Source organism: Diceros bicornis, chromosome 3 (genome assembly GCF_020826845.1).
Source record: "Diceros bicornis minor isolate mBicDic1 chromosome 3, mDicBic1.mat.cur, whole genome shotgun sequence".
Lineage (NCBI taxonomy): Eukaryota > Metazoa > Chordata > Mammalia > Perissodactyla > Rhinocerotidae > Diceros > Diceros bicornis.
This window is the reverse complement of record NC_080742.1, coordinates 67704932-67718150: the sequence shown is the minus strand read 5'-3', so window position 1 is coordinate 67718150 and position 13219 is coordinate 67704932. Positions and strand designations below refer to the sequence as shown.

Below are 13219 nucleotides of genomic sequence, written 5' to 3'. Positions count from 1 at the left end.
ACTGCTGTTTAGAGAAGGCAGGTTAGAACTGGGTTAGCGTACCATCTCCATGGCTTAGGTGGGGGCCTTTGAAAAGGGATCAGCATTCCTTATTAGTTGATCTAACAACCAAAGTCCTGTAAGAGCCTCAGGCAAGGTTCCCTATTGCAAGGCGAAGCTTTTTCATCTCAGGGGTAAGAAACTGTGAGGCTGAGAATAAATTTTATAATGCCAAATAAGGCAGAAAAGCCACCAGTTTCTTTGCCCTTCCCGCTGGGAATCCATACACGTCAAGGAGAGGGCATCATATCCACCGAAATTGACTTGAAGATAAACTAGGCAGGGTATTGACATGTATAAGTGTAGAACATGGGGAGAGGGAAGAGGGTTATCGAGGAGGTCCGCATTGGCACCAAAAGATAATATTGTTTGTTTGCAAATGAGCAGGAAAGTCAGAACTTGAGAGAGGGGCATTTCAAAGAAAGTTGATGGTACCCTGACTATTCCTAATTTGACTTAAGCATTTTTAGTATTTTTCACAGTGGACAGTTTGGTTAACAACAAATCAGTTTGGCTAGAGGAGTAAATCTCAACAACATCCCAGAAAAGCTTTGGGGGCCACCTATAGTTATAGTAATCACTACCTGCAAATAAGACAAGACGCAACCTTAAAGGAAGCACGCAGACCATCAGGAAAGTACCTGAAACGGTGGATGGGTGAGGGAAGAAGGGAGCCTAGCTGGCTGCCTGTTCCTTTAATCCCAACGAGTCTAGCTCTCCAAACCTTCCCCAGGGGATGGAAATGCAAATGAGCCTCTCTAAACCCAGCTCCTTCACTTTCACTTCCTAAACCTTTGTACCTGGAGATCAGGATTCTGAATTCTCAGAGGTGCAGAGATCAAGGGAAATCCTTGGTGAGACACAGGAAAAAAGTCCTCTGGCATGGAAATTCTAGTGATCCTTGGGCTAAGTTCAAACACGTGCATAAACCAATTTAAACCATCAATGTGTGATTCTGGGTAACACCACAGAGAATTCTAGGTCTGCATGAAAGACTGATGAGGAGGTTGTCCCCATCAGATAGAGCGAAAGGCTCTGTAGTTGCTTCTTCATTAGGTGCTGGCTGTGCATTTCCTCATTCTTCTCTCTGAATGACCTTCTTTTGCCTATTTACTTTTCCATGTCTCCAAGGATCAGGTTCAATGTAGGAAAGAGGATGAAACTCAAGCTTCTTAGCAATGATGACAGAGGTTTGGTGAGTAACAAGCTTGAAAGAAGATTATGTAAATTGTTAAAAATTACTTGTGAATTTTAATGCTCTCAGATTGGAGCTATTAAATGTGAATATAAAATAATAAAGAGATTTAAATATGAAAACTATAAACTGGATTTGATTTGTCTACATTGTTAATGGCATGGATTTTTAAAAGTGAATGGAGTCATGTGGGCAAAGACAATATTTATAAGATGCATCTCTACAAAAACTAACATAAACTTCAAAAAATGAGAGGCAGTAAGTGTTGAAAAAGTTAAGATGTTAAGTGGCTCACTGCTCTTGTACTTGTTTGATGAGCAGCTTCTAAGTTTTCCAGTATCCTCAACTGTCTGTGACTCATTTTATTTGTCCAATGGTAAATATTCAACCAGGGAAATGCTTGTACTTGACTCACGTCCTGTAACTTCTAAAGATAATGGAGCAGATACAATACAGACGTTTTGCTTTTAGGAGATTTCAAATAAAACAATGTGAAACGCTCTGGTTAACTTGACCATTAGGCCTACTGTTTCGCAAAGCCGATGATGTTAACGCCTCCTTTTTTAATAGCATAATTGAAAGTTTTTATTGGATAAGACTCAAAATATACTCAAGTCCTGGAATGCTGTGGGTAAAAGGCTGTGTATTAACAGTTCATTGAGAATCCTTCAAAGGAGTACTAAAGGTATAATTTAAATGTTTGAGGATCAACAGGTAAAAAAAAATGTAGCAGTGCCAACTTATATTTAAATACGTATAAGTTGGTATCTTAACTCTTCCTGGGTGGTTAAAGAGAGCTTCACCATTTCTTAGCATTGCACTCAGATGACAAACACCTTACCTTTACTCAAATGATTTCCAAATTAAGCTTTTTGTGAGAAGCAAGCTTAAGGACTCTAAAAATCTAATATAATATATAAATGAGTTCATTTAAAAAGAAGAGCCGTGTAATTCTGTGTCAAGTTAAGTACTTCTTGGACAAAGAAGAGGTAAATATTTCTTTCATATTTTCATAAAAATATAAAGGCAAGACCAAAAATAAACAACAATGCCAAAACCCACTGAGGTATATGTATAGGTATTTCTCAGAACAATAAACTGAAATATACCTTCTGGAAAAGTAGCTCGGTAGTCTACAGATTCATTTGAAACCATTTCTGTAGTGGGGCTTACACTTCGGGCACTTACAAGCCTATCCAAATGAGGAGTGTGTACTCTTGCATCATAGCGAACTAATTCACTGCCCGGATCTTAAAACAGAGAGAGAGAAAGAGCTCGTTAAAGACTTGGCTACCATGGGTCTCAGGAGACCCCGTGACCAGATCTGATGGGTTTTGTGGATTGCATATAAGACAGCACACACGAATCTATGACAATTTTAAAATCTAATTCTTAAGGTAATGCCTTAAAACAAACGATAAAAAAATAAAAAGCACCTTTAATTTGCTTTCTCCTTTTCAGCCACAGGAAAAGCCCGAGTAATAACAAGAGTATTATTGCTATTGAGACAACACCAACTATCAATCCTCTGAAATTCTGATCTGGTTGAACTATTACTTTTCCAAGGACGGTTGAAGAAACTGCTTGCTTCCACTAAAAATGACAAATAAAAGTCACAATTTAGCTATGATAGATACAAAATGTACTACACAGGTTGAATCACAGTCTCTCTGGGCCCCAAATATCACCTGGTTATCACCATTCTAGAAGTGGCGTACTTGACTTCAGAGTGATAAGACGTGCCTCAATTCTGCTTCAATGTTCAAATCATTAGGGGCTACTGATCCCTAAAGTACTTATATTACACTTAGCTGTTTGTACTTGCAACTAAGTATTAGGGATAAAAAGAAATAAAAAAGTCTCTGATCTTGAGGAACTGAAGTATAAAAGGGAAGACAAATGCACAAATAAATGATTATAATACAGTGATATGTACCACAGAAATATGAACAAATAGTAAGAAACAGAGACAACAGCACATTAATTCTGTCCTGGAGGGTGGGGTGGAGGGCAGAGGAGACTTCGAATAACAGGTAAGTAATCATATTACTATTATGGGATAATAAAGTCTCAGAATATTCTTATTTCAGTTTTTTCTTTTTTTTTTTTTTGTGAGGAGATCAGCCCTGTGCTTAACATCTGCCAATCCTCCTCTTTTTTTGCTGAGGAAGACTGGTCCTGGGCTAACATCCATGCCCATCTTCCTCCACTTTATATGGGACGCCGCCACAGCATGGCTTGCCAAGCAGTGTGTCGGTGCGCGCCTGGGATCCGAACCGGCGAACCCCGGGCCGCCGCAGCGGAGCGCGCGCACTTAACCGCTTGCACCACCGAGCCGGCCCCTTATTTCAGTTTTGATATGTAGAAAAAATCTTTGAGGTCTCTTCCAGCTCTAATATCGTGATTCTTAGGATATATGGTCCTTCTGAATTCCAAATTCTGATTTCATGATTCAGCTTTAGATTTTCTAATTTTTTTTGTACTTTCCCATTTCATAACTTTTTAGAAAACTTCAGGAACCCTTTAAAAATCACTTATTCTTAGATAAACAAAATGTGTATATATATATGTCTACATACATATACCTATATATGTACACAATGGAATATTAGCCATAAAAAGGAATGAAACTCTGACATAAGCTGCAACATGGATGACCTTGAAAACATGCTAAGTAAAATAAGTGAGACGCAAAAGGACAAATATTATATGATTCCACTTATATGAAATATCTAGAACAGGTAAATTCACAAAGAAAGTAGATTACAGGTTACCAGGGGCTGGGAAAGAGGAGGGAGTATGACATTCTGCTTAATGGTTACAGAGTTTCTGTTTGGGACGACGAAAAATTTTTGGAATTAGATAGTGATCATAGTTGCACAATGTAATTAATGCCATTGAATTGTACACTAAAAAATAGTTAAAATGGCAAATTTTATATTATACATTTTACAATTAAAAAATTAATAATATAATATACCCAAACCCATTGAACGGTATACTACAAATGAGTGAATTGTATGGTAGGTGAGTTATATCTCAATAAAATAGTTAAAAAAAAAAGAATAAAAAAAATCACACGCTCTGGTTCTAGGTTATCTGATTTAGCTGTCTACCTGAAAGGTTACTGTAAAATAGTTCAATTCTTATTTTACTTTGTCCAGTGCATACATATTATTTTACCTACAGGGGTCCATGCATCTGCAATCACTGTGGAGGGCAGCAGTATGTTGGCTCTTGCCTCCTGGGTGGTGAGTGGTGGGGGAAGGGGCACTCTTGCATGCATCCTTATCCCTCTTGAGAATTACAGCAAATTTTGGCAAGAGCGTGGCATGATGGAGAGGCAGGGTGACTAGGAAGCACTTTTGACATCTACCCTCTGAAGCTTGGGAAGGAGATAGTGCAATAAAAAACTCACTATTTCTAAAATAACAACTAAGAATCAAAGCTGAACTGATGAGCCAAAGCCAACACACAAATGAGCTTTAATGATTTATTTTAAGCCTGCAAGTGACATAATTACACTGGCATCTTTATTTACATCATGAGAGGAACGCAGGAATCCCACCTCTATATTTAGCTCGCTGTTCAATTTCAGCAGGTCACTGGGGACTGTACATAAAACGGCTTCAGAATATGAGTGTATATTCTCACAGCTCTTATTTCCAACTTTTAACACTTCACCTTTAACTGCTTCAGGGTCAATATCATTTCCCTGGAAGAAAGGAAAAAAAAAGAGGTTGTTAACACTTCACAGTTCTGCAAGAATGCTAACAAGTGTGAAGGAATATAAATATACTGCAAACACAGGCCACGATGTGTGCAAGGCACGTGATTTTATAATACTCATTTTCATGGGAATTTGGATGGTTGGAAGGGAGTATGACCATTTCAGGGCACTAATGAGCGAGGATCACAGCACATGGCTTTTCCATAAATTGGATTTTAGAGAAAAGGAAAGAGATCCTTGTTTCACATCCTTACATCAATGACGTCTTACCCATAATCACCTTATTAATGTCTTCAGGGGGTATTGATGGTTGGCAAGAAGGAAACAATTTAGAGATTCAGTTGTTGTGCTGCCTAACACTGACTGATGCAGTGATACTCAATGTTGGCTTCACTTTTAGAATCACAGTGAGAGCTTTATAAAATACTGTTGCCTAGGTCCCAGCTCCAGAGATTCTGATTTAATTGATCTATGTTAACATAATCCTTTTGTGTTTGAGTTGGGCAGTTTCTTTTCATCCTTCTTGCACAGCTGAATCCTATACATAAATGAATTCATTTTTAAAGAAATGCCTGTAAGATGCTACGTGACCCTCATTATGATTTGGGAGCATGATTACATTATTTTGAACAATTATATAGTTACATGAGGATTTAAAAAAATTCTTCAATTTGACATATTTAGTTAACTGAAGTTAACATTAGGCACTTAAAAAATATCAACACTTTGTTAAAGAAACCAATAATTAGCCTTGGGAAAGAAGTGAAAATGTAGGTATAATTTCTCATATCAAGACTTAATGAGGGCCGGCCCCGTGGCTTAGCGGTTAAGTGCACGCGCTCCACTGCTGGCGGCCCGGGTTCGGACCCCGGGCGCCCACCGACGCACTGCTTCTCCGGCCATGCTGAGGCCGCGCCCCACATACAGCAACTAGAAGGATGTGCAGCTATGACATACAACTATCTACTGGGGCTTTGGTGGGGGGAAAATAAATAAATAAAATCTTTAAAAGACTTAATGAGGGGCCGGCCCGGTGGCGTATGGGTTAAGTTCGCACGTTGCACTTTGGTGGCCCAGGGTTCGCTGGTTCGGATCCTGGGCGCGGACCTATGCACTGCTCATCAAGCTATGCTGAGGCGGTGTCCCACATAGAGCAACTAGAAGGATGTACAGTTATGACATACAACTATCTACTGGGGCTTTCTGGAGAAGAAAAGGAAAAAAGGAGGAAGATTGACAACAGATGTTAGCTCAGGGCCAATCTTCCTCAAAAAAAAAAAAAAGACTTAATGAGTACAGTTATTTATTAAACGAGCTATTACTTTGAGGAGAGATACATCAAAACATATTACTATTTTCCTTGTGGACAAAGAGCAGCCAGTAATAACTATAATACTGCTTCTTTGTTTTATATAATCTTTAATACTACGAAAACTGCTTTTATATACGTTGTCTCAGATGGCGCTCAATAGGTTAGTAGGTCAGATATTATTCTTGAAAAAGAAGTTGAAAGAAAATACTTCTTCATAGCACGAATCTGGAGTTTAAGAAAAAATGGATATAGACAAATCCTATCCTTATGATATTTCTAGAGGTGGTATGCGTATTCCATTGAACCAGGTCAACCACACAGGGCAATTCAACGTAGAAGCACATAAATCCAATAGGTCACTTTGGGGCTTCAAGTGACAACCTGTTGGTTAGGTCTGAGGAGGGCCAAGGCATTCACTCACATATTGGAGGGAATACAGGGAATGACAAAGAAAAGAGATTAAAGAGCTAGAGGGCTTGATTTATGAGGGAATGACTAAAATGTGTTTTGCCTACTTAGATAATAACGAAGGCTGGGGGAAGGGATGAACATACTGCATTTACATTTCCAATACTCCTTCTAGGCTCAAGATTTCCTAGAATGTTGCATAAAAGCTTCCCTAAAGCAAAAACAGATCACACAGCGAAACAACTGAACTCCTTATCATTTGTGCCTACTAAGGAACACATAAGTAGTGACTTACATAAGAAATTACTATCAGCTTTGTATGTTGAGTAATTATTTTAAAAGTCTACAACCCAAGATATCACAGAAGTGATACTGGCAGCCCACTACTATATAAAAGAGAGGCCTGAGTCAAAAAAATAAAAATAGACATAAGCTACTTTTTGTCATCTAAAACAAACAGCTATATGGAGCTATGGAGAAACTGTACATGTTTAGAACTTTTATTATTTTCATTATTTAATATTGATTATTATTAATTAATTAATTTTTTTTTGGTGAGGAAGATCAGCCCTGAGCTAACATCCATGCTAATCCTCCTCTTTTTTGCTGAGGAAGACTGGCTCTGAGCTAACATCTATTGCCAATCCTCCTCCTTTTTTTTTTCCCCCCAGCGCCCCAGTAGATAGTTGTATGTCATAGTTGCACATTCTTCTAGTCGCTGTATGTGGGACGCGGCCTCAGCATGGCCGGAGAAGCGGTGCGTCGGTGCGCGCCCGGGATCCGAACCCCGGCCGCCAGGAGCGGAGTGTGAGCGCTTAACCGCTAAGCCACAGGGCTGGCCCTAATATTGACTATTATTAAATAGAAGAAAATATTTACAAAATTGGCTCAGTTCTTCAGTCATTAAAATGCTAATATATGGGTTTTTAAATAAAGCAACATAAAAGGAACTTTCTGGTCTTTAATCTCCCATACACATAGAGCAATTTACAGTTATAGTTATCTCATTTTATCCTGTAAAGACACCCCCCTGAGGTAGGTATTATTGTCATTCCTGCTTTACACATTGAGAACTAAGGTTCAAGAAGGGACTCAGTCATGAAGCAAATCAAATTCCATTTGATACAAAATCTATTTACCATCTACTGTGTGTTAGACACAATTCTAGTTACTGACAATATAAAGACGAATAAGATTTTCTTCCTCTCACTATAATGTCAAAATGAATACATTTCTAAAGTGGAAACTAATTGTTCCCAATGTCTCATATCTGGATGTTACTTGTCCCTTTCCTCTCCAACTCTGGCCAGGTGTGACACATGTTTCTATCTGGGATTCAGGCCTGGGGACCCAAGTCTGAGCTGGTTATAGAACAGAGCAGATAGGAGCAGAAAAGGGTAGGATTTGAAAAATAGCATTATAACAGGAGGGGTCTTACAAGTTTTCATACATTCAGGTGGCCACAAGATTGAGTCTGTGAAAGTCAGCTAAGGCAGTGAGGTACAGGTTGGTAGCAGGACTCAGGCCAGGTAACAGTCCAGGGAGGTTGGCAGCAGAAAATCAGTGAGCTGGTGGTGGTGGTGGGGAGAGAGATTTATACTTTATCCAAAGGATACGAGTCCCTCAGCTTAGGAACCAGGCCAAAGAACCTTCACAGAAAGCTTCAAAACTGAGTCCACAGTATGCTGGTAGGCATTAAGGGGGGAAATGTTCCTAGGTCATTTGAGAAAAGCTGGGCGAACCAAAATTAAACTGGTTTCTTCATTGGCTACTTGGGGCACATTTGCTGTCTATGTGCCCTGGAATATGTTTTCTTCACAGAATGCATATTACTGTGTGCAGCACAGGGAAATACCAGTTTACAAGTACCATCAATAAGAATAGGTCTTGACACTGGGCCAAATGACCTCTAAGAAAAAAGCCCTTCACTTCCATCCTGTCTGGAGGTAGAACTGGCCTCACAGCGGCTGTGACTGGGATTGGGCCTATAGTTGCAGGTAAATAAGTCAGAAGGAGGAGGGAGACAATCTTTGGCTGGGTCTGGGCAGCACGTGGACCAGGTTGGCTCAGAACTATGTTCCCTTCTACATCCTTCTGATGCCAGACACTGATGCAGGCCTCTACCTGAGCTTTCAACCTTTTCTCTTGTGCTTGCAGTGTCACAGCCTGAGTCCCTGCTCCCTGTTTTAGCTCATCTTCCTGCTCCCCGTTTCCGGTTTTAGCTGACTTCTCCATACTGGACTTCTGAAGCATCTCTATTACCATATATATCAATGTGCTCCAGAATAAGATAACTCCCCAGGGTAGTGTCAGGCAGTCCTTGTTCCAGCATTAAATACTGTACTTCTCTATTTTCCATAAAATATGCTCATGTACAAAAAGTCACATAATGAGATAATTAGGGAAAAATATATGGTACTTTTTAAACAGAATTGATTTTTAGATATTCGTAAAGAGTTTAGAGCTATTTCACTTAAAGAATTGTATGGATATCTGCATACCATATGATAGAAAATTTTCTCTATTATGAAAGGCATTTTGGTATCCATTAAATGAAAGTTAATATGAAAAGTACTGTAATTTAGTGGAAAAAAGACCAAATTTGGAACGAAGAAATTTGAGTGTGAGCCCTAGTTCTGCTGTTTGCTCCCTAGGTGACCCAAGACAAATCACCTAATCTTTCTAAACCTCTGTCTACTTGTCTATAAATGGGATAATCATCATTGACCTCCCAACCTCACAGATCCACATGAGTCTCAGATGAAATATGTCTAAGTACTGTGTTAAGTAAAATTCCACACCAGTGTGAGCTGCTAGTGACATGAGCATTGTGCCCTAATATTTACTCCCAAAGAGATGTCTCCTTCTGATGACCACTGTCCACAACTGGTGCTCGCTGACTTGAAGCCTTGGTCATAAACTACCTCCCCATCAATGGAGTTTCTGGTTCATTCTGAGGAGTGACTGATCCTTGGTCCTATTATGTTCTCTTGATCTTAACTTGGCTGACCCTCTTGGCCATGGCGTAATCATTGGGCCAACTGCTGACTTAGGCAATTCTCACAACTAGGGCTGGAAACTATCACAATCTCTTTTTAGCCAAGGAATTCTTGTATGCATGGCTGCTTGAGGAGCATAAACTCTCACTGGTAATAAGGAGCAAATCTCACTCTAAACGCATGATTCTCTCCATAGTGCTTTCACTGATAGAATACAAATATACTTCTCACTCATGTTTTGGATGGTAATTGAACAAGCACAACATGAGATAAAATGCTATCTTTTGAAAAAAACAGTCCATTGCTTGTCCAGAAGAGGACTTTTCTTTTCTTTTCTCATTCTTTGCTTTCCTTTGTTTCTGCCCTGAGAGGCAGAGGTTTTAATATGATCAACTTTAGAGATAGATAAAGGGTTAAATTGCTATGATACAAATATTCTCTTACACTTTAGATTTCCTCTTAAAATAAGGAAATAGAGTACAGGAAAAGATTGAATCATGACACCAAAATAGTCTCCCTAAACTGGCCCCTATTCTCCCAGATTGCCACTCTGTGACATGACAAGTGCTATATACTTGGTAGAGAAAAGAATTATTCTGTACATAGGCCAAAAAAAAAAAAGAAAGTGTTTTGTGCCTTTTTTAGAGACCCCTTGGGCCATGTTGGGAATAGCACTGAAAGGCAGAGGATGATGTCAAATCATGTTCTCCTTGGTTCAACAATTTCGTAGGATGTTGAATAATGGGTATTTAATTTACAGAAAAAAAAGGTTTTCTCCTCCATATAAGACTGTGCTTGGAAGGGTAGATAAAGAACCATTTATCTCTAATCCTTCCATCATAGATATGGGAACAGAAAAATAGAGTTTATCTGGGCGCAAAAATATTTGCAAATAAACCTTTGTGTTCATCAAGGAAAACCAAATGGAATCTTTCAAATGGCAAACACAGTAATTGTTGAAAGTAAAAGGTCACACTAGATTAGTTTTATTGAAAAAAAAAGAAGAGATAAAAGCTCTTTCTCCCTTTCTAAAACTAATTAAAGAAGCAGATGACAGAACTTTGCTGTGGTAAACACGCTGTTCATTGAAGCAGGCTTCCATTTAATTTCATGCTGGGTTTGCTTAATTATTGTACAAAACACAATTGCAAGGTTAGTAAACTTATATGAGTGTGAACGTGTGCATGGGTTCGGCTATAGTTAAAATCTTGTTGACAAAATAGAAAATTTCAGCAGAAATGTGTTATTACTTAGATGGAGATGATCTATGGGAACTTAGGTTACATCTAAATAAGGACTATCCTATTACTTTGTGCTTGTTCATATTGCCATTCAGGCTATCTTTCAGGAAAAAACATCTGAACGTCTAAAACAACACGTTGAAGGATAAACAGTTTGCTGTTTCTAACGACTAGGGCTATAGATAATTCAAGTCTTGATTGTTTTGCCTGTTTTATTACTATTTGAAGTAAAATGACTGAAGCGACATACGAGAGCTGTATTCTAGTTTTTGTTCTGCCACTATTTTATCACTTGTCAAAATACTTAACCTCTCCGGGCTTTAGTATTCTTTGTTTGCAACAGGCTGGGTTAGAACAGATGATCTGTTATGCTCCAATTAAATTATGTTTTGAGGCTAATATATTCCTAAGGTAGAGGAGGTCCAACTCCATTTATAAGTCAGCTTAGAGATGACCACACCTAGATAGAAAATTCCAACTATCACAAGGAAGTACAGAACTACAATTGATGCATTTACTTTCATGACTCACCTTTTTTCTATAATGAGCACATTTAGGTGTCAAGGGAAATACACAACGTTGGCAGGATAATGCATCACAGGCAGCCTATTTAATGGATTCGTGTCCCACATTTGCTACTTTTTAATATATACCCAAGAAAGAGTTTTTAAACGCTTCACTAAAAAGCAGTCCATGATTGTTCTTACCTTTAGTCTTATGACAAAAAGATTTGTTTTTCAGAGCTTAGATATTTGCTGATGTAGCATAAGATAATGACCAAGTACAACAATTCTATTCACATAGCTATGAAGTCAATTAAGTTCAAGTTGTTGATTTAAGAGAGCACTTGAAGCATTTCTTACCTTAATTTCCAGTACATTTTCATTGCCTATTGAGATCATCACTGGCTTTTCAAAAGGCTTAAACACAGGATTATGTACATAAATGAGATCAAAGTATTTGGAATGGATCCCGTCTAACACGAAAAAGGCTTTGGTTTTCAGAGGGAGTTGCAAATTCAGCTGTTGTAGTGAAGGAGTTGTGCAGCAGATTATCTCTGAATTAGAGCGATGCTGACATGCCTATAGTAAGACACAATTATCCACTGTAGACAGAATATGGCTTGACAATACCAATAGTAACTTTCACATTTCACTGCTTCAGACAATCCACTGAAAATATATAATTTTTGAAAAAAAATCTGGATTTAACTTCCTAACGTTGAAGAACACATTTCTGGAAACACGACAGATGCAAAATTATCCAAACAACAACGTCTTTAAGGGAACACAGAGTTTCACCTACCCGGAATAAGCTATGTTGATCTATCTGAAGCCGGCTCTCCGTCCCCATTTTATTTTCCTTAAGAAGACAGGACAGTCACCTGGAGGGGCTGCCTCCTCATTTATGAAACAGCAGTGGCAGAGTGGGAGCTGGACTTGATGCAGTTAAAAGTCCCTGATTCACATCCTACCTTTAAACCAAGCTGTGAGAATCAGGGCAAAGCCCTTACTTGGAAACTCAGTTTCCTCATTTAAGAAGTAAGACTAAAATGTTATTCACCATGTGGGATACTACATGGTAAAGTGCTCTGTCAACTGCCAAGCACCATACGGTTCACATTCTAATTACCTATGTAGTTAGGTCATCCTATTAGTGTGTTTTAAGCTATCAATTACTGAGTGCCAGGTTCTGTGCAAAATTCTTTACAAGGTTGGTCTCATTTAATTCTCACAATAATCCTATGAGGTAGGTGCTATGATTACCCACATTTTACAGATGAAGAAACTGAGCTTTTCAAGCTTACATTATTAGACCAGGTCACACAGCTCTGAATGGCAGAGTAGGGAACGTAAATCCCAGGGCATTGGCTCCAAAATTCACCTTCTTAACTCCCACTCTATGCAGCTTCTTGCTTACTCTGTATTCTATATGGGTAAATCTTTTCCTATGCTCTCTATTTTACAAAGGCTCTGCTATTATTATTTTATGACCTTTCATCTCTGATTTCAAATCTTCCCCTTTGGAATTCTGATTTATGGAAGTTTGGAAAATGTGGTTTCCTCTTGATTGTGCTTAGACTAAACCAGCAACACAAAGTGGCACATTTAAGGTTAAATGGTTGCATTTGTCCTCCAAGGAAAAGACAAACAAGCAACAACATCCCTTAGATTTCCTTTTCTTTGACAAGTAGAGTTGGAGATAAAACAATTACTTATGCCCACAATAGAAAAAGGACTCAGGATATACATAAAAAGCACAAACAAAATTGGGTATTTGATATTTTCTTTTAAA

The 13219-nt window shown here is 38.6% G+C and overlaps 1 protein-coding gene across 2 annotated transcripts in view; it reads right to left on the bottom strand.

Moving 5' to 3' along the window:
* MET (MET proto-oncogene, receptor tyrosine kinase) overlaps window positions 1–13219 on the bottom strand; it is a 110037-nt gene that overhangs the window by 20154 nt on the left and 76664 nt on the right. The window contains exons 11-14 of one of the 2 annotated variants that reach the window (XM_058528789.1): window positions 11788–12006; window positions 4803–4949; window positions 2671–2827; window positions 2344–2484 (exon numbers count right to left, since the gene is read on the bottom strand). In XM_058528789.1, the coding sequence (XP_058384772.1) occupies window positions 2344–2484; window positions 2671–2827; window positions 4803–4949; window positions 11788–12006 (664 nt within the window). The remainder of the gene's footprint in view (window positions 1–2343; window positions 2485–2670; window positions 2828–4802; window positions 4950–11787; window positions 12007–13219) is intronic. The other variant, XM_058528798.1, reaches the window with a different exon arrangement.